The sequence below is a fragment of the Staurois parvus genome, unplaced genomic scaffold (genome assembly GCF_062004578.1).
Source record: "Staurois parvus isolate SC_StPar_1 unplaced genomic scaffold, SC_StPar_1.0 ptg000152l, whole genome shotgun sequence".
In the NCBI taxonomy this organism is placed as follows: domain Eukaryota; kingdom Metazoa; phylum Chordata; class Amphibia; order Anura; family Ranidae; genus Staurois; species Staurois parvus.
This window is the reverse complement of record NW_028317948.1, coordinates 2,983,989-3,006,492: the sequence shown is the minus strand read 5'-3', so window position 1 is coordinate 3,006,492 and position 22,504 is coordinate 2,983,989. Positions and strand designations below refer to the sequence as shown.

General features: G+C 45.5%; 1 protein-coding gene across 1 annotated transcript in view; it reads right to left on the bottom strand.

Annotated features, from left to right (window-relative positions):
- OTOA (otoancorin) overlaps positions 1 to 22,504 on the bottom strand; it is a 112,843-nt gene that overhangs the window by 86,850 nt on the left and 3,489 nt on the right. The window contains exons 2-5 of the mRNA XM_089674777.1: positions 21,816 to 22,048; positions 19,146 to 19,249; positions 14,348 to 14,457; positions 12,740 to 12,879 (exon numbers count right to left, since the gene is read on the bottom strand). Coding sequence (XP_089530903.1) covers positions 12,740 to 12,879; positions 14,348 to 14,457; positions 19,146 to 19,249; positions 21,816 to 22,048 — 587 coding nt within the window. The remainder of the gene's footprint in view (positions 1 to 12,739; positions 12,880 to 14,347; positions 14,458 to 19,145; positions 19,250 to 21,815; positions 22,049 to 22,504) is intronic.

The following is a 22,504-nucleotide window of genomic DNA, read 5'->3' as shown; positions in this document are numbered from 1 at the left end:
CCTCTAATAACCACACCAGGGACTCTACCTGGTCTGCACTAAATGGTGGCAAAAATTCATCCCTGCATTCGGGGAAACCAGATGAAACCAACTCAACACAAACCTGAATCAATGGCTGCACCATAGAGAAAACTGTGCCCTGATCTACTAGAACATGAGCGAGCCGTATACATTCTAGCAGTTCATCCCGGGTATACTCCTTCAGAGTCTGATAAGCATACTCTCTGTCATCAAGCACTAGCAGAGATAAATACTCAACCTCATCTAGATCCATCCTTCCCATCAACAAGCCAAGATGGCTTCCCTGTGCAGCCACTTCTGGTCAGGATTGGCCTTGGTGTAATGTCAGGGCTCCCAGGTATGACCAGAGGTGTGTGACTGAAGCAGGGAAACGCAGACCTCAGATATGTTATAAACAATATAATTTATTAACACTAACAGTACAAACATAAACGCAGTGCAATACTAAAACATAATACAGTGCAAACAAACCAAACCAAACCACCCACAGATAACAGTATATACAAGCAAGCGTCGTCAGGCAGGCCGGGTCAATATCAATTGGGCAGGTAGGTACAGGGGGAGCAAGCGGAGAATAGTCGGGGTCACAGGCCAGGTTCAGCAGGTAGCAAGCAGCATAGTACAGAGGGTCAGACAGAGGAATGGTCAGGGTCACAAGCCAGGATCAGAGCAGGAGAAGTCAGCAAAGGAACAGAAACAGGATGCAGGACAGATACAGGGCCCAGGACAAACACAACACCAAGGCAGAGTCTGCAAGTCTGGCCATCCCTTAAATACCCCAGCATCATCAGTTCCAGGTGTTAGCTGGCTGAAAGGTTGAGTCTCTGATTGCTGGGAGCACCCGCTGGCCAGCCCTGGTACTGCAGATCAAAAGGCAGGTGAGTCCCACCATTGCTGGCCAGTCCATTCCTAACACTGAGAGACACAGAATTGTTACTGAGGGACACAGAATTGTTACTCAGGGACAGACACAGAATTGTTACTCAGGGACAGACACAGAACTGTTACTCAGGGACAGACACAGAATTGTTACTCAGGGACAGACACAGAATAGTTACTGAGGGACACAGAATTGTTACTGAGGGACACAGAATTGTTACTGAGGGACACAGAATTGTTACTCAAGGACAGACACAGAATTGTTACTCAGGGACAGACACAGAATTGTTACTGAGGGACACAGAATTGTTACTGAGGGACACAGAATTGTTACTGAGGGACACAGAATTGTTACTCAGGGACAGACACAGAATTGTTACTCAGGGACAGACACAGAATTGTTACTCAGGGACAGACACAGAATTGTTACTGAGGGACACATAATTGTTACTGAGGGACACAGAATTGTTACTGAGGGACACAGAATTGTTACTCAGGGACAGACACAGAATTGTTACTCAGGGACAGACACAGAATTGTTACTCAGGGACAGACACAGAATTGTTACTCAGGGACACAGAATTGTTACTCAGGGACAGACACAGAATTGTAACTGAGGGACACAGAATTGTTACTGAGGGACACAGAATTGTTACTCAGGGACAGACACAGAATTGTTACTGAGGGACACAGAATTGTTACTGAGGGACACAGAATTGTTACTCAGGGACACAGAATTGTTACTCAGGGACAGACACAGAATTGTTACTGAGGGACACAGAATTGTTACTGAGGGACACAGAATTGTTACTCAGGGAAACAGAATTGTTACTCAGGGACAGACACAGATTTGTTACTGAGGGACACAGAATTGTTACTGAGGGACACAGAATTGTTACTGAGGGACACAGAATTGTTACTCAGGGACACAGAATTGTTACTCAGGGACAGACACAGAATTGTTACTGAGGGACACAGAATTGTTACTCAGGGACACAAAATTGTTACTCAGGGACACAGAATTGTTACTCAGGGACACAGAATTGTTACTCAGGGACAGACACAGAATTGTTACTGAGGGACACAGAATTGTTACTGAGGGACACAGAATTGTTACTCAGGGACAGACACAGAATTGTTACTGAGGGACACAGAATTGTTACTGAGGGACACAGAATTGTTACTCAGGGACACAGAATTGTTACTCAGGGACAGACACAGAATTGTTACTCAGGGACAGACACAGAATTGTTACTGAGGGACACAGAATTGTTACTGAGAAACACAGAATTGTTACTCAGGGACAGACACAGAATTGTTACTGAGGGACACAGAATTGTTACTGAGGGACACAGAATTGTTACTGAGGGACACAGAATTGTTACTCAGGGACACAGAATTGTTACTCAGGGACAGACACAGAATTGTTACTGAGGGACACAGAATTGTTACTGAGGGACACAGAATTGTTACTGAGGGACACAGAATTGTTACGCAGGGACACAGAATTGTTACTCAGGGACACAGAATTGTTACTGAGGGACACAGAATTGTTACTGAGGGACACAGAATTGTTTCTCAGGGACACAGAATTGTTACTCAGGGACAGACACAGAATTGTTACTGAGGGACACAGAATTGTTACTGAGGGACACAGAATTGTTACTGAGGGACACAGAATTGTTACTCAGGGACAGACACAGAATTGTTACTGAGGGACACAGAATTGTTACTCAGGGACACAGAATTGTTACTGAGGGACACAGAATTGTTACTCAGGGACACAGAATTGTTACTGAGGGACACAGAATTGTTACTCAGGGACACAGAATTGTTACTCAGGGACACAGAATTGTTACTCAGGGACAGACACAGAATTGTTACTGAGGGACACAGAATTGTTACTGAGGGACACAGAATTGTTACTCAGGGACACAGAATTGTTACTCAGGGACACAGAATTGTTACTCAGGGACAGACACAGAATTGTTACTGAGGGACACAGAATTGTTACTCAGGGACACAGAATCGTTGAATTAAAGAGTATGTCAGACAACACGCAGAGGAGTGTCAGAGGAGGCCATGTTTTAGGAGCGAGCAGACGTGGCAGCAGAGGAAGGGGTCGAGGCAGCACTAGTCGCAGCCAGAGGCCAGTGCTCCCGGTGTCATCCAGCGGTCGTGTCTCCACCGACAACCCTGCCGTCATCGATTGGTTGGCTCGGTCGTCTTCCTCTTCCCAGGTCACCTCTGACACCTACAGCCAACGGTCGGTGGGTACGTCAGACACAACCGTTAGTTGGCATGGCCCGGGAGCAAGCCCACTGAAATCACGTGTCCTCTACCTGCCCCTGTCCTTTGGTGTTCCCTCACCAAGCGAAGTATCGCATGCTGTGGGCTCAGCCCCACTGTACAGTGAGGAAGAGCTAACAGAGGGCGGTCAGGAACGGGGGGAGACATCCGCCTCTTCAGCAGCCAGGCGAAGAAGTACTGGCGAGGAGAGTGGCTCGGTAGCCGGTCTAGAGACAGGTCTGTCTCCTGACCCACACGCAGCCGAGGGGGCTAGTAGTGAGGCGGAGACCCTAATTGATGATGATGAGGCTGATCGCACTTGGCAGCCTCGTCGTCATCAGGCTATTGCTTCCGCATCATCAGGAGAAGAGGGTGCCAGCTTGGCAGCGAGCAAAACAGTCGGTGGGTTGCCCAGGAGGCAGCAGGGTCGCAGCAGTGTCAGTGGAGGCAAACGGCCACGGAGTAGAGCACCAGCTCCACTGCAGCCTACCACCACGGCCAGTAGTGGTGCCGGTGTGCACGGAGGAAGTAGCAGTCAGCCAGTGAGGAGTAGCGGGGGCAAAGTTTCCTACTCGGCGGTGTGGCAATTTTTCGTCAAGCCGCCCGAGGAAGTAAACGTAGCCGTATGTCGACTATGTGGCCAGAAAGTCAAGCGTGGCCAGGGGGCCCATGTTGGGACTACAGCGTTGCGTCAGCATATGCAGCGTCGCCATTTGGTGGCCTGGGAAAACCGTGATAAAGATACGGCGGTTCTGCCTGCCCCAGCCCCCGCTCCATCACCCGCTCCGTTACTTGCTCCGTCACCCGACGTCAATCGCCCTCTATCAGCCAGTCAAGGCTCCAACACCTCTGCTGAGGGGAGTTGTCGCTCGTTGGCATCTTCCGCTCGTTCAGATGCTCCTTCTCCTGCTACTCCTCTTCACGGATTCCGTCAGCAGTCTTTCTTGGAATCCGTTTCCAAGAGACAACAGTTTGCGAGCACGCACCCGACGGTGCAGAAGCTGAACGTCCTCCTGTCCAAGTTGCTGGTGCTGCAGTCCCTCCCTTTCCAAGTGGTGGACTCAGCACCTTTCCGAGAAATGATGGCTTGTGCCGCGCAGCGGTGGAGAGTGCCAAGCCGGCATTTCTTCGCCAAAAAGGCAGTGCCAGCCCTGCATTCACATGTAGAAGAGATGGTGGGCCAGTCTTTGAGCATGTCGGTCTCTGCCAAAGTGCACGGCAGCGCCGACGTGTGGAGCTGTAACTACGGTCAGGGACAGTACATGTCATTTACGGCCCACTGGGTGAACGTGGTGCCGGCACAGCCGCACCAGCAACTTGGACAGGTCACGCCGCTTTTGCCTCCATGTTTGCACGTCCTTGGTCCAGCAAAGATGTCCGCCTCTACCACCTCTTCTTCCGCCGTGTCCTCAGCCGCCACCCTCGTGCCAAGTCCCATTACCCGACCGGCATATCACATGTGCAGGGCGCAACGGTGTCACGCTGTGCTGCACCTGGTATGCCTTGGCGAACGTAGTCACACAGGGGAGGAACTTCTGAGTGTAATGAACAGAGAAATCGACAGATGGCTGTCTCCGCGCAAACTGAAAATCGGAACCATGTTGACCGACAACAGAAAGAACATGGTGTCTGCTCTGCGTCAAGGAAGGTTGTGCCATGCGCCATGCATGGCTCACGTGTTCAATCTGGTTGTCAAGCGGTTCCTAAAATCCACCATCCCACTGCAAGACATCTTTAAAATGTCACGTAAACTTTGCATGCATTTCAGCCATTCCTACACCGCAAAGCACACCCTCCTTGAGCTGCAGCGGCAGAACGGAATTCCACAGCATCGCCTGATCTGCGACGTTGCAACAAGGTGTAATTCAACCCTACACATGTTAGACCGCCTTTACGAACAGCGAAAGGCCATCACCGATTTCCTGATGTTACAAGCGGATAAAGGTACTCCCCTGTGTAACTTAGATGTCAGCCATTGGCAGCTCATGCGTGACACCTGCCGCTTGCTCAGACCCTTTGAGGAGGCCACGCTATTCGTGAGTCGGCAGGACTATGGGATGAACGACGTCATTCCTCTGTTGCACGTCCTGGAACAAATGCTGTTAACAATGGCTGGTCAGGGTGCGGTAGACGTGGCGCACAGATCTCAACGCCACATGACCCCTGTGGGGGCAGGACAGGAAGAAGAGGAGGAGGTAGAGGAGGACATTGGTGCTCAGGAATTATTGAGTGAAATGGGTGGTTTTTCCACTCAGCGGACAGGAGTGGAGGAGCAGGAGCATCTGGTAGAGGAGGAGGAGGAGACAGAGGACCCAGACGCACCGTGGCAGTATGCTGTGGAGATGGAGGCAGGGAGTCCCTCGCATTCCTTGGCACAAATGGCCCATAGCATGCTCGGTTGCTTGCGTAGCGACAGCCGAATAATAACCATCAGACAGAGGGATGACTTTTGGCTGTCCACCTTGTTGGACCCTCGCTACCGTTCAAAAATGGTGGCCTTTTTCACACCTGCTGAGAGGGAGGCCAAAATAACGTACTATAAAAACCACCTATGTAGTCAGTTGGTCTCTGCCTTTGTGCGCCAACGTCCATCCTCAGACACTGTGGGCCCTGTGCGCTCGCGTTCCGCTGCCATGGCAGCAGGGGAGGGGTGGGGTGGTAGGATTAGTGGCAGCTCCACCAGCAGCGGCTGCCTCAGTCTGCAGTCAATGATGAGTAGCTTTCTTCACCAGCGCAGTGAGGAAACTACTAACCAGCCGCAGCAGCAGCAGCATCAGGTGGACCTGGAGCAGGACCTCGAACAACAGGCTCGGGCCTACTTGGACAGCACCCTGCCAACCGAGGTAGACAATCCCCTTGACTACTGGGCAACGAAACTTGACCTTTGGCCCCAACTAGCTGAATTTGCCCTTGAAAGGCTGTCATGCCCGGCCAGTAGCGTGGCATCGGAGCGCGTGTTTAGTGCGGTAGGAGGTATTGTAACTCCGCGGAGGACACGACTGTCCACCCAAAGTGTGGAGAGACTCACGTTTGTGAAAATGAATCAGGCGTGGATTAGTCTAGATTTCAAACCACCAGTTCCTGACACAACTGACTAAATCCGCCATGAATCATGCCCCAAACATGTTATTATTTTTAACATAGGCCTCTGTATGGCCTTCAATTTAAGCTGCTTACGCTTCGCCACTCTGCCATGGGCCCCTGTACCGCCTCCTCTTGCTGCTGCCAGGTCCAGAGTGTGTCATGGGTCCCTGTACGGCCTCCCATTGCTGCTGACTTCATCGCCAGACTCTGCCATGTGCCACTTTCAGGTCTCCTTACACTGTTGGTGGGTTCCATTTTGTCATAGGGTGCTGGCAGATTACGGGCCTCCCATTGCTGCTGCCAGGCCCGTAATCTGCCATGGGCCCCTGTACCGCCTCCTCATGCTGCTGCCAGGTCCAGAGTGTGTCATGGGTCCCTGTACGGCCTCCCATTGCTGCTGTCTCCATCGCCACACTCTGCCATGTGCCACTTTCAGGTCTCCTCACACTGCTGGTGGGTTCCATTTTGTCATAGGGTGCTGGCAGATTACGGGCCTCCCATTGCTGCTGCCAGACCCGTAATCTGCCATGGGCCCCCGTACCGCCTCCTCATGCTGCTGCCAGGTCCAGAGTGTCTCATGGGTCCCTGTATGGCCTCCCATTGCTGCTGTCTCCATCGCCACACTCTGCCATGTGCCACTTTCAGGTCTCCTCACACTGCTGGTGTGTTCCATTTTGTCATAGGGTGCTGGCAGATTACGGGCCTCCCATTGCTGCTGCCAGGCCCGTAATCTGCCATGGGCCCCCGTACCGCCTCCTCATGCTGCTGCCAGGTCCAGAGTGTCTCATGGGTCCCTGTACGGCCTCCCATTGCTGCTGTCTCCATCGCCACACTCTGCCATGTGCCACTTTCAGGTCTCCTCACACTGCTGGTGGGTTCCATTTTGTCATAGGGTGCTGGCAGATTACGGGCCTCCCATTGCTGCTGCCAGTCCCGTAATATGCCATGGGCCCCTGTACCGCCTCCTCATGCTGCTGCCAGGTCCAGAGTGTCTCATGGATCCCTGTACGGCCTCCCATTGCTGCTGTCTCCATCGCCACACTCTGCCATGTGCCACTTTCAGGTCTCCTCACACTGCTGGTGGGTTCCATTTTGTCATAGGGTGCTGTATGGCCTCCCATTGCTGCTGCCTCCACCGCCACACTGTGGCTCCACACTCTGGTTTTGGCCCCGTGACTGCCCAAATGAGTGAAGTGTGCGGTGATTCTAAGATCGACGGCACTCATCTGCATGTCATACTGACTGACAGTATTATTTCTCTTCCCCAGCAGACTCCAAGGGCATTTAAATTAAAGGTACAGTGTTCTGCACTAATATAAAGTCTCTCTGAAGCCTAGAAACACCCTTTTTATAAGTTAAATTCGCAGCGAATATATTCGCATCGAATCGAATTTATTCCTCGAATTCGCCGAATCAGCCGAATCGAATTTTTGAATACTTCGCTCATCTCTAATCAGCACCTCTGCAAGACAGAGCTGCCATTAAAGGAAATCTAAACCCAGGAACAAAAATGAAATATATTACAGCTTAACAGTCCTAAAATGTGATGACTGCGTTAGTTTCTTTTTTTCAAGTTTCTCTCTATAATATTTGTCCCCATAGCAAGCTGTTGCTATGGAGGCACACAGTGTCTGATTACTCCCGAGCTGCACTCCATAGACATACACAGCAGGACTTAGCAGGACTCCTTTACTGCATTTGATTGACAGCAACAGAAGCCAATGGTTCCTGCTGCTGTTCGAGTCCCTGTGTGAAGAGAAAGAGAGGGGAGAGGAGATGCAGCTGTGCTCAGTGCTGAATTTCTTCTCCCCTCTCTTCCCCTTCACACAGAGAAGGAGGAGGACAGAGAAATAAAAAATGTTTTTTACCTTAGTGCAAGGAATGCATTAAGGTAAAAATGATTTTAGTTTCACTTTAAGTAAGAAAAAACTCTGTAAAGAAGTGCTGTTTAAACACTTCCTCCCTGGAGCAAATTTTAATTTTTCACACACGGCACTCAGCAAGTCAAATAATAGTGATCGGGCAGCTCTAAAGCCGCCCAGATCATATTTACAGTAACGCCAGGAGCCGGCTAGTAAAAACAGAAACAAGCTCACGGCTTCAAGCTTGTTTAACCTCTTCAGACTTTCGATGTACAGTTGTGGCCAAAATTATTCAACCCCCACTGAAATTGAGTGTTTTGGCCAGTTTGACATTGCTTTTGATCATTCAGTCATCTTGCTTACATTTACATTAAAGAGGCACTTGTAGGTCAGACAAATATAACATAACAGTTATAATGAAATAACCACAAATGTCTTTTCTGTGCTCACAGCATTATCAGTTTTATTCAACCCCCAAGTGACATTCAATCTTAGTACTTAGTACAGCATCCTTTTACAGTTATAACAGCTTTTAAACGTGAAGCATAGCTTGACACAAGTGTCTTGCAGCGATCTACGGGTATCTTCGCCCATTCTTCATGGGCAAAGGCCTCCAGTTCAGTCACATTCTTAGGCTTGCGCACTGCAACTGCTTTCTTTAAGTCCCACCAGAGGTTCTCAATCGGATTTAAGTCTGGTGACTGCGATGGCCACTCCAAAATGTTCCAGCCTTTCCTCTGCAACCATGCTCTAGTGGACTTGGAGGTATGCTTGGGATCATTGTCCTGTTGAAAGGTCCAACGTCTCCCAAGCCTCAGGTGTGTGACGGACTGCATCACGTTTCCATCCAATATCTCCTGGTACTGAAGAGAATTCATGGTACCTTGCACACGCTGAAGCTTCCCTGTACCTGCAGAAGCAAAACAGCCCCAAAGCATGATTGACCCTCCACCATGCTTCACAGTAGGCAAGGTGTTCTTTTCATCATAGGCCTTGTTCTTCCTCCTCCAAACATAGCGTTGATCCATGGGCCCAAACAGTTCTAATTTTGTTTCATCAGTCCACAGAACACTATCCCACAACTTTTGTGGTTTGTCCACATGGCTTTTGGCATACTGCAGTCGACTCTTCTTATTCTTTGGAGACAGCAAGGGGGTACGCCTGGGAGTTCTGGCACGGAGGCCTTCATTACGCAGTGTGCGTCTTATTGTCTGGGCTGAAACTTCTGTACCCACATCTGACAAATCTTTTCTCAGTTCCTCAGCAGTCACACGGGGACTTCTCTCCACTCTACGCTTCAGGTAGCGCACAGCAGTCGAAGTCAGCATCTTCTTTCTGCCACGACCAGGTAGCGTTTCAACAGTGCCCTTTGCCTTGAATTTGCGAATGATGCTTCCTAAGGTGTCTCTTGGTATGTTTAACATCTTTGCAATCTTCTTATAGCCATTGCCCTTCCTGTGAAGAGAAATCACCTCTTCTCTTGTCTTCCTGGACCATTCTCTTGCCTTCACCATGTTTGTAACCACACCAGTAAATGTCTAGAAGGAGCTGAGTATCACAGTCATTTTAAAGCTGCCTAATTGGTGCTTATTATGCTTGATTGCTGCTCGGTGACATCCACAGGTGTTTTCAATACCTGATGGAAAGCACCTGTATGAACCTCTGTTCTTCAGAGTGGTAGTCTTTAAGGGGTTGAATAATTGTGGCAATGAAGAAACCACATAAGAACCATTTACTACTGTATTACATAAACAATTGATGTCATTTTAGTTGCATTTGGGTAGTTACAACGTCCTTGTAGGATTTGATTCTGAATACAATTCCAAATGTACACTATAGTCCCTAAACCCCTTTACAGCATTGGGGGTTGAATAATTTTGGCCACAACTGTACCAGATGTACAAAGGGCTGAAGAATGTTAAAGTTTTGACAGTGACAGTGTTAACCCAATATCAAATACTGAAACACATATAAATGCAACAAGGTAAATGCTGTTTTCCCACTAACTGCTTTTCAAATTACCCTGGCAGAATGCCCTAGGTGACTGAATAGAGAACAACATTGATACAAAAGCACTAACTGAAGTAAATACCTCTACAACACAACATAGCACAAATAACACTAACTACAGTGTATGGGCCCTGTCTAGCCATTGGCCAAAGATATAAAAAGCGGGTCTGCTGGTGGTGGGGCCCTTGATCTCACATTGGAGCATTTCACCCTCAAAGTGAGGGTACTTGTAATCCATATCCAGGCTATGGAGTGAATATTCCCAAAGGGTCTTGGGGAGAGCTCTACTGGCAACATCAAAGTTTCCAAAGACAGCAAGCGAGATTAATATAAATAAGAGGGGCCAAAGGACCTCTCACCACCATATGAAGGTGTCCTCCTGTCAGGCCCCTGATAGTCACTCGTGTAGGCTGGATGGAGGTGAATGAGGCCGGCTGTACTCTGTGCACCACAAGGCAGCAGATGAGATGTAGGCCTCACAGTGTCAGTGGTGCAATGGTAAGGGTCTGTGGAAGAGACTGTCTCCTGCAAGAAGTCCCACTCCCAGCCCAACACTGGGGTCCTCTTGGCTGGATATCTGGAGATGGGCAGCAAGACACAGGCCATTCCACAGGCCATTTATCTGTTACAGCGGTCTCCAGCTTTGTTCAGGTTTCACTTGCCAAAGTATCAGCACCGCATCAGTGTGAACCAGGTCTTAGAGTTATCTTTAAACTTTCTTCCTGCTAGTCCAAGATCAAAACTTACCTTAAGGCCTCATACACACAGGATGTTATTACTGCTGCTTTTAGTGGCGTCAGGTATTTTTTTTCCTGCTTCCTGCTAACACCCCTCCATGTTAGCCTATGTGTCCATGAACAAATAGACTTTTAGCAGCATTTAGTGCAGCAGAGTTTAGAGGCAGGAAAAAACCCACTGCCAGTGTGTCCAGGAGCAGCAGCATTTTGGCAGAAAAAACGCTTGATGCTTGTAAACAAGCCTAAATGTGTGTTAATGCTAGGTGTGTTTAGGGCTTGAGCATTCATTTCAGTACCTAGAATTCAAGTCAATGAAATGAATTAATGCCCAAGAGCTTGACGCCTGTAAACATTTTTGTCTTGCTCAGGCATTAAGTTCTTTGGTCTACCTACTACCTGTCACCCATCATGCCCTCAAAGAGATTGGAGGTCATCAGAGAGTCAGTGACAACTGTCAATGGTCAGTGGAGGACTGTAGGGTGAAGATCATGGTTCCTTAAAGTGGAGGTCCACCCAAAAGGGGAAGTTCCATTTTAAGGCCTCGTCCCCCAATCCCTGTTAAGGATTGGCAACTTTGGGGAGCGGGTACCCGATTTTGACAGGTACACGCTGACACTTCTGCTGCGATTGTCTAGGCCAGTGTCTCTCAACCTTTTTTCAGTCAAGGCACCCTTTAAAATTATGGACAATTTCAATGCGCCCTCTAAAATTATGGACAGTCCCGAGGCACCCTTTAGAATTATGGACAGTCCCAAGGCACCCTCTGAAATTATGGACAGTCCCGAGGCACCCTTTAAAATTATGGACAGTCCCGAGGCACCCTCTAAAATTTTGGACAGTCCTGAGGCACCCTTTAGAATTATGGACAGTCCCGAGGCACCCTTTAGAATTATGGACAGTCTCAAGGCACCCTTTAAAATTATGGACAGTCCCGAGGCACCTTCTAAAATTATGGACAGTCCTGAGGCACCCTTTAGAATTATGGACAGTCCCGAGGCACCCTCTAAAATTATGGACAGACCCAAGGCACCCTTTAGAATTATGGACAGTCCGGAGGCACCCTTTAGAATTATGGACAGTCCCAAGGCACCCTCTAAAATTATGGACAGTCCTAATGCACCCTTTAGAATTATGGACAGTCCCGAGGCACCCTCTAAAATTATGGACAGTTCCAATGCACCCTCTAAAATTATGAACAGTCCCGAGGCACTCTTTAGAAGTATGGACAGTCCCGAGGCACCCTCTAATATTATGGACAGACCTGAGGCACCCTTTAGATTTATGGACAGTCCCGAGGCACCTTCTAAAATTATAGACAGTCCCGAGGCACCCTTTAGAATTACAGCCAGTCCTGAGACACCCTTTAGAATTATGGACAGTTCCAAGGCACCCTCTAAAATTATGGACAGTTACAATGCACCCTCTATAATTATGGACAGTACCAAGGCACTATTTAGAATTATGGACAGTGCCGAGGCACCCTCTAATATTATGAACAGACCCGAGGCACCCTTTAGAATTATGGACAGTCCCGAGGCACCCTCTAATATTATGAACAGACCCCAGAAGACTACCCCAGGTCCCAGAAGACTACGGGACCATTCACAAGGTGCATGCATGCACAGTGGGCACCTGGCTGTAAAGCCGCAAGCTGTCACAGCCGTGTGCCCAGGCGTAAGATGCTGCGGTGAGAAGACGTCCAGTGAAACCGGCTGCAGTGAGGACACCGCTGGATTGAGAGTCAGCTGTCTATTTTTTAAAAGTCAGCAGCTACAGTTTTTGTAGCTGCTCACTTTAATTTTTTTCACATTTTGACTAGAGAAGCCTGAAAATACATGAAATATACTGACATTTTACCTGTATATAGTGGAGATGTTCCTCATATCAAACCCCGATGAGTTTATAAGTGCCAGAAATGCTTTGGCAAGATCTTGTGTGATATCATACACTGTATCCAGCTGCTTTGTAGCATTGTCATAGCTAATAAACACGCGGATCTAGGAACAGAGCAGAGTGTTAAACTAATTAGTTCTAGAATAAGTCTTAGCATATGGAATGTTTCACTATCTTAGAAAATGTTCTCACTGTAGACAGATTTTTATTATGAATAGATTGCTGACTGCACATTAGTGAATTTAAAACAGTATTAAACCCAAGACCAAATATATATTGCAGCTTACAGTACCAATCATTAGATGTGGTAGCTGCATTAGTTTTATTTTTGTAGGCTTTTCCCCCCTCTATATTCACCTGGTGATCTGGCATGTAACACACCTCCTGTATTAGAGTGCCTCAACTCTGGATAAAGGAGCACAGGGGGCACCTTTGGACAGCAGCTTTGTTAATCTGGGGGAGGGGATTGCTAGATGTGCTAGCAGTTGCCGATACACTAACAAACTGAGGCCAAACTTCAGCTAATACTTTATAAGCAGTTATAGCAATAGCTTTTATCCTTTTGGGATAAAGGTTTTATGTAAATAAATAAATAAAAGCTGACTAGTGTAAGAACCCCTGTCAGTGGTGAATGGTTTGTCTCATCCCTGTAACTGCTACATCTGCAGGATAGCTCGTTCTTTTGAAAAACAACAGACTTACTGACCAGATCACCAGGTGAAAATAAGAAAAAGAAAGCAAATGCAGCCATCACAGCTAGGAACGGGTAAGCTGCAATATAATAAATGTTTGCTTTTGAGTTTATTACCACTTTAAAGCGGAGTTCCAGTTAAATAAAAAAAAAAATAAAAGTCAGCAGCTACAAAAATTGTAGCTGCTGACTTAAAATACAGACACCTATCTGTCCCTCAGTTGAGCGGTGTCCTCACCATGGTTGGTTTCACCAGCCGTCTTCTCTCCCCGACGCCGGCATCTTCAGTGTGCGCACCCGGCTGTGACAGCAGTAGCTTCACAGCCAGATGCCCACTGCACATGTGCATGTAGTGCTGCACTTTGTGAATGGTGCTGTAGTCTTCTGGGATCTGTCACATGTCCCAGAAAACTATGGGGAGGGAGGGGAAGGACAACGTCCGCTTTTGATCACCCAGGCGATCCCAGTGGAAGTGGGTATATGTCAATTTTGGGTACCCGCTCCCTCCCCCACTCTACAAAGGTGCCAATCCTTAATGGGGAGAGGGGGACAAAGCCTACTGACTTCTAGAAGCTTCTCCAGTCATCAGCTTCACCAGTTTGTGATACAATTGCCTTTTTCATCCTGTAAACCAAGTTTAGATGAGAATGTTTCCTTTGACCTCCAAATACTTAATTCTACCACATCATCTTTGTATATACTTGAATCCACCTACATACGATAAATTATGTTTGTGGATGCCAACTATTTTGGTGAATTCAGCTAGCTGGCAAAGATTGTCTGCAGTGCATGGCTCAACTTTGCTCAAGCCAGACATAAAAGTCTGATAGAACTGGAGTCAGAATAATTGTGAAGAGAATAAATATTTATTTTTAACCTACCTCATTAATATTTATTTTCTTGATTTCATTCAGTGGTAGAAGAACCATAAGTTGTCCCAATATCCAGAGGCTCTCTGCGGTTACCCATGATGATGATGATCCATTGGCTTCTGTAATCATAGAATATATTTCTACACTAAGATGATAAATACATCCCAGACATCCATAGCATTAAAGAGTCACTAAATCCACATCATTAAAAAATATTTAAAATACTGTTCAAACTCAATTAGTCACTAAGGGATTCATTTTCTATATTTTGCAAAAATCTGGTAGATCCTGCTATTCTCTATCTCTACCTTCTGTTCATGTCCCCAAAACAGCGGGGATTTTACAGAGCAGTGTTGGCAGTTACTGCACATGCTCAGTTTTCAGTGAGTTTCTATGCTGATCATTTCTTTCTTATCACATCAGAAAGCCCATGTGACTATTGAGTCACAAATGTGGGCATATATAGTGGTAAATGACAGCCCACTCCCTCCCTCCTCCTCCATGCCCACTAACCAGCTAAACACAATGAGGGTGGGATATTAAATCTTGACTGATGGAGGCTTCACCTCCCTGGTATTCTAAGACACAGACTGGAGGGATGTGACACAGCCTGTGAGTGATAGAAATCCACCCACACCATGTTATTGCCAAAAAATAATCCATATTTGATTTCAAATATATATTTGTATGGCTATTTAAAACCGTTTATTAATAATAAATATTTATTTTTACTCTGTATTCCAAGGGCTGTTTTTTATTTTGAATATGTGACTAACAGCACAGGACTAGAAGCTCCTCCTGCTTATGTTTCCCAGCAGACAAGCTGGGAAAGTTCTGGGTCATTTGACAGCTGTATATTGATTAGGAAAAAGGTACTTAGATGGGTTTTTTTTAAATAAAATAATTACAGTGCTATGATCCACATACAGAAAAAGGATAATGTACATTAAACATTGTGTGCTTAGTATCATTTTAGGGTCTGCCTTCTGTAAGCTCAGCTCTTCAAGGAGCCAGTTAGTCTTAAGCCCCGTACACACGATGAGAATATTGAATGAATGATCGTACGTTTTTTTTTTGCATGCTAATCTCATATCGAAAGTGAAGAGGTTAATAAAGTTATGAAAATTATTGTATGACAGAAAGAAAATTCGGAAGTGATATAATGTTCCTGTTCCCTCGCAAATACTACGGCCACTCTCTGGCTCTATCCTTCACTCTTTAACTCATATCTGCAATCTCTCCCTTTCTACTGGCATCTTCCCCAACTCTCTAAAATATGCGTAGTCACCCCCATACTTAAAAAGGCCTCATTGGACCCCACCAATGTTGGCAACCTAAGACCCATCTCCTTACTCTCTTTTTCCTCCAAACTCCTTGAACGTCTAGTCTACAACCTGCTGAGCTGCCACCTCATTGAGAATAACGTTCTTGATCCCCCTCAGTCTGGATTTCACCATAAAACTCAGCAGAAACTGCTCTCCTAAAACTCACAAACAACTTACTAACCGCTAAAACCAACGATCACTATTCCGTACTCTTACTCTTCGACCTCTCCGCTGCCTTTAACACAGTTGACTACCCCCTCCTCCTCAAAAAACTCTATTTACTTGGTCTCCGTGACTGAACTCTCCGTTGGTTCGAATCTTACATATCTCACCGCACCTTCAGTGTCACTTACTACTCTACTTCCTCCTCTCCAACTCCTGTTACTGTTGTGGTCCCCCAAGGTTCTGTCCTTGGAACTCTCCTATTCTCGAACTACACTTCTTCTTTGGGTCAGCTTCCCATGGTTTCCAATACCATTTCTATGCTGACGACAGACAAATCTATCTTATCTCTCCTCAGCTCACCCCATCAGTTTCCTCACGTATCTCCAATATACTAACAGACATATCAGCCTGAATGTCACACCACTTTCTAAAACTCAATCTATCCAAAATTGAGCTCATAATATTTCCTCCCCCATGTGCCTCTTCCCCTGATTTCTTGGTCAGGATCAATAGCACCACTATCAACACATCCCTGCATGCCAGGGTGCTAGCGGTAACCCTGGATACTAAACTATCTTTTCAGGCTCACATCCAATCCCTGTCCAAATCCTGCTACCTCAACCTCTGCAACATCTCCAGAATATGCATCTTTTTAACCAGTGATACCACAAAGCTCTTAATTCACTCCCTGGTTATCTCTAGCCTCGACTACTGCAACTCCCTGCAAATCTCTGCCAGTCCCTCCACTGGCTTCCACTTGCCCAACGAATAAAATTCAAAATACGAATTCAAAGCCATCCACAACTCTGCACCCAGCTACATCACCAACCTCATCTCAAAATATCAACCAAACTGCTCTCTTCGATCCTCCCAAAACCTTCTGCTCTCTAGTTCCCATGTCACCTCCTCCAATGCTCACCTCCAGGACTTCTTCCGAGCTTCTCCCGTCCTATGGAACTCCCTACCCCAATCTGTCCGGCTATCTCCTAATCTATACACATTAGACGATCACTGAAAACCTCTCTTTTTAAAGAAGCCTATCCTGCTTCTAACTAGTAAACTGCCTATTATTTCCTCCATCAGCTCATCCCCCCACAGCTATTATCTTTTGTATCACTCAACCCTTCCTCCTAGATTGTAAGCTCTAATGAGCTGGGCCCTCTGTTTCCTCTTACACTATAATTGTTTTGTAACTGTAATGTCCACCTTCATTTTGTATTTATATAGGGTGCAAACTGTTGGCCCTATATAAATTCTGTATTATAATAATAACAATAATAATAATGTATTTGTATTGTATTTTCAGACAAAAACTCTACTGATAAAACAAAGATCAGAGGATCTGGTTTCGTTCGTGAAACATTTTCATGCTTGTACCTTCAAATAATTTCAAATGAAAGCCGTGTAATAATGATCAGATTTCCGTACAATCACTTCGAAAGCAGTATAACTTTAAAATTTCAGCAATGGCAGCACTGGGAAACATCCCCCAGTGGATCACATAATACAATGCAGGGTACCCCTGCACATTGTGAAGATCCATAGGAGTATACTGAGAATACACTCTAGAGCAGCCCTTCTCAGCCTTTTTACCCCCAATGAACCCTTGAAATTATTTTCAGGTTTAGAGGAAACCCTGCTAAAACCAATTTATTGGGAGTCAGTGGAAAAAATATGTGTTATATTGGCGGACAGTGAGAAGAATGCCCCCTTACAGACAGCTAAAGCAATCATTGGTGTCATACAGCCAGCTTTGTTGTGTTGGCCCCAAAACTATACAGGCAAAATCAAATAGGAGGACAATCAGCCACAGCTGAAGGAACTCATAGAACCTCTGAATAAATCCTAGGGTTCCATTCTGCTGGTTGAGAATGTCTTCTCTAGAGTTTACCTCCCATTAACACTGAGACAGGAAGGGAGGGTAAATTTACCCTTTGAAGGATACAGACAACAGTAAAGGTCTGATAGAGGTATTATTAACCTTTCCCAAGGTTATAATAATTTGTCTTATATTGCATGTAAATCAAAGGATTGCACTATTATACAGTATTATTTTATTTATGTTGACATCTATCAGTCTTTTTCATTGTAGTAATTCTGAGCATGCTGCCAAACCTCCAAGACCTAAAGAAGGGGTCATTCTATGATACCTGAAACAAACTGGCATCATCATTAACTCTAGCTGCCCGTTGTCTCATTCCAATGTCTATTTATTGGTCTATTTATAACATGTTTATTACAGTAATGAGCCAACACTAAGGAGAGGGAGGCTGGAGAGAGTGGAACAGAGCCAGAGACTACAGGAGCTGGTAGTTACTTGCAAAGCAGAGTGCCCTGGGTTTTCTTGTACTCTCTACAGGGCATGAGAAAGAATATTGGCACCAGGAGGTGTATTTTAAACAATGAAAGTGGCATTTAACTCTTTAATTCAGTAAAGAAGAATAAAGCAATCGAATGCATGTGCTCCTGCGATGGACTGTGGACTAACAATATCAGTATCCCCACATGAGTGAGAGAGAAATGCAAGCCTTGCTGCCCTCAACGGACTAGGCAAATCCAAAGAGAACTGTATATAAGAAACAAAAAGAGGGCGCACAGGCCTGGTGCATTTCCATAAAATGGGATTTATTTATAAATTGTAAAATACTCACAAAGAAATGTAAAATCAGATTAAAATGGAATCAAAATGGGAAGCATGTCGCAAGGAATGCAGAGTGGTTCAGGAACCCCTGTGGGTGGTCTGGTGGTCTGATTTTACATTTCTTTGTGAGAATTTTACTATTTATAAATAAATCCCATTTTTATTAAGGTAATGCACCAGGCCTGTGCGCCCTTTTTTTTTGTTTCTATAATTCAGTACATTAGTTACATTATTGTTTTCTGAAGGGCAGCATTGAGAAAAACAAAGAAACTATAGTTTCAGTATAAAATTTACCTTGACAATGCTGTATGTTCCAAGCTTAGATGGCAAAGTGTCTGTAATAATGATTTAAAATGTTGCCAGCTATATGTACAATTAATTGACTTCACAAAAGCAAAGGAACAGACGTTTACAATTTCATTTGCCTCTGATGAAGTTGTATCTTTAAGTGAGTTATTGTACATGGCAAGGGAAACCCTGCTGTCCTGAGATGCTCTCTCTTTTTCTAACAGGTGTGTCCTGCAATGGAGGTCAGTGAGACACAATCGGCTCTGCTGATTCTCACTTTCCTTTCATTGGCTATCCTGTTACGCTGCAGTAACAAGCTAGATTAAAGAAAAGGAGAGCGTTTCATCTACAATATCAGCAAAAGGCTGCAAATGTACTTTACACTCACCATACACGGGGTAGAATTTTTGAAGAGTCTGAGTCATCCACTCATACACGGCTCTTTGGTTAGTAGCTGTCATTTTATCATATAGATCTCTAAACACAGATGACCTAAAAAAACAAGAAGAGAAAGGGTAGACTCATAAAAGAAGTCCTGCTTGCTTTGAATGGGAAACTGAATCACCAATACATTTTAAAGGGAAATCCAAAGGTTTCTCAAACTTTAGGCCTATGGAAAGTATCCCTTGATATCAAGCACCCCACTGGACCACATCCATACCTTGGGACTCCTTGCCACAGTGCAGAGTTTGGTGACTGCACTACATGGGAATCATAGCTTTGAGCAAGTTTTTGCTTAGTGAAATCTTAGTGAAATCTACATTTGACTTTTTGTGGGGCTACAGCTGTGGATTAGGTCAATGGAGAAGTGTGGAGACAAATGTTTATAGACTACTGTGAAATGAATAGAGAATGCACCAGCAAAGTTTAATATCCTCAAAAAACTGTTCATGTTATTTAAAGTCTTGTACTCAAAAATGTACTCAGTATACATGGTTATCATAAATCCTCATAAAATACAAAATCTCTCTGAGGCATCGCTGTCTGACCATCTATACCTCATTGCTGACATAAACCGGAACAGAAAGTGGAGTTCTGGACGTTTTTGTGTTTATTAAGTCAGACGCTACAAAACCACACAAAACCTGTACCGAAGTCCAGTGATGTTCTCACCCGCGCGATCCCTTCTCCCCTTTTTTCCTCCACGGCGCCGGCATCTCAACTGTGGGCACCAGGCTGTGACAGCTTGTTGCTTCACAGCCTGGTGCCCACTGCGCATGTGCGAGTCGCACTGCGCTTCCTAATTGGTCCGGCAGTCTCCTGGGACCTGTGAAAGTTCCCAGGAGACTGCAGGAGGGAGGAAGGGGCCAAACGTCCGGCTCACTTCGCCACGGTTAACTGAGCCAGAAGTGGGAGCAGATACCTGTCAAAACCAGGTAACCAATCCCCCCCTCCCCCCAAAAGGTGCCAAATATGGCAATGGAGGGGGGAGGAAGTGGAACTTCCACTTTTGAGTGGAACTCTGCTTTAACTCAAAAGGTGGCATATAATTTTTTTGGAGTCCTAGTCTTGACAGGTACGGGTTGGTGGCTGCATTCAGGCCCTCTGCTGGGCTGGCTCCTTCTCTGCTGCACAGGTGGTCCTCTCTCAGGGGACTGCTCAGGTTGAGAGATCCTCTTTTCCAGCCTCAGCCTGGAGGTATGCCTCTTCCCACTGGGCCCCCTCCCAGGCTCCTGCATCTCAGCCTCTCACTTCATCTTCCACCCGAACTCTCCTGCTCTCTTATACTTAAAGGCTGCCCCGTCCAAATGCCAAGCCTCCTACTTGGGGATTTTTCACCAATAAGTGTGCAGGCCAACCCCTCCTCACCCCCACCCACTAAGTTCTAGAGACTTCACTAAGTCTCTAGATAAAGGGGAGGTATCAGGGAACTGACCTGCAGAGCCCTCAGCCCTGACCTAAATTGACTTGGCTGACTCCCACCCAGGCTGCCTCATGCCCAGGCTGCTATTCAGCCTATCTCACTAAAAATTATCTAGCTTCCCGTGGCTATCTAGAGGGGCACTACATACTCATCTTACAATCATGAATCCAGCAAGCATGCCTAGGTGAGGCTAAACTGGGACTTGGCAAGAGATCATGGGAAAGCCGAGGATTCCAAATTTCACAAGGATGGAGTCCTACACAGCAATGGAGATTCTTCTTGTGAGATTCATGTCCCCAATTCAGCTAGAGATTTTGTAGCTGTAGTGGCAAGTCTGCACATGCTCAGTTTTCAGTGAGTTTCTGTGCTGAGTATTTCCTCCCAATCACGCCTGAGCAGCCCATGTGACTATAGAGTCACACATGTGGGCTTACACACAGTGGTAAATGACAGCCCACTCCCTTCCTCCTCCATGCCCACTATCTAGTTAAAAACAATGGGGGTAGTATATTAAATGTAGATTATTGTAGAAATCACCTTCCTCCTATTCGAAGACACAATCTGGAGGGACGTGACTGGCAGAAATCTGCCCACACCATGTTATTTCCACAAAATAATAAAGATTTGATTTCAAATACAGTACATATTTGTATAACAATTTAAAGTAGTTTATTGATATTATTTATGTTTACTCTGTATTCCAAAGTCTGTTTTTTTTTATTTTGAAGATGTGATGAGCAGCAGAGGAAAATAATCTCCTCCTGCCACTGTTTCCCTGCAGACAGGCTGGGAAAGAGTTGGTTCATGTGACAGCTGTATATTGATTAGGAAAAAAGTACTTAGATTTTTTTTTTATTAAAATAATTACAGTGCCATCATCTATATACAGAAATATAAGGGATAATGTAAATTAAACAGTGTGTGTTTAGTATCACTTTAACATGGTGGATTGCAAGATAAGTGGATCTTACATATACATGCACGATAGGCTTTATGAGTGAATATTCAGATATTTACATAATCCCAAACCACCTGCTTTTTCCATAGTTTTAATATTTTCTATAGTTCCTCACATAATTCAGAGGAAGTTAAAATATATTAAATATGTTATACACTCATGTAGATATGGGATCAAAGGACACAACAATAGTGCTGTATGTGCCAGATAATAATTGCATACGACATTGTACTTACAGGTTTCGGAAGGGGTCGTCTAATATTTCAGTTGGCAAATTTACTATCATATTTGCGTCCAAATACATCATCCCATACATGCGTAGAACCTGTCCCAGTATGTCTACACAGTCTGCTGAATTCAGAGCTTGAAGGCATTTCTGGTAGGTGAGGGTGAATAATGTTCGATTTGCTATAGGACATTGAAATACCTTATCTCTCATGGTTTCAAAATCCAGAAAAATACTGATGTCCTGGAACAACACAAATAAAGAACAGTTGACACTAGATAGTTTTTGATAGAATGGGCAAGGGTTAGACCCCCTGTCAAATTTTTATTGGTGTCTGTGTTCCCATTGGAGAGAACCACTCCTGTGTTTGTACTAGGTGACCCTCCCTACTCTATTCAAAGCTAGAAAATGGTTTTAGCTATGTATACACTTTAGCATCCCTAAATGAAGTAAAAGACCAATTGGTCTTTTTATTATTATAAGAAAAATATGTGTGAGTCTTGAGTAAAGTTGTATGAATCTAGTGTGAAAACATTTATAAATAGATCCCCACATGTCCTGGGACCAGATTAAGTAGTAAGCATTTTATTCAATTAAACTGATTTTACCTGTCACCTATGTATAGTGTGGACCAGCCATTCTCAGCCAGGGTTCCTCCAAAGGTTGTTAGGGGTTCCTTGAGCTATGAGCAATATCTGC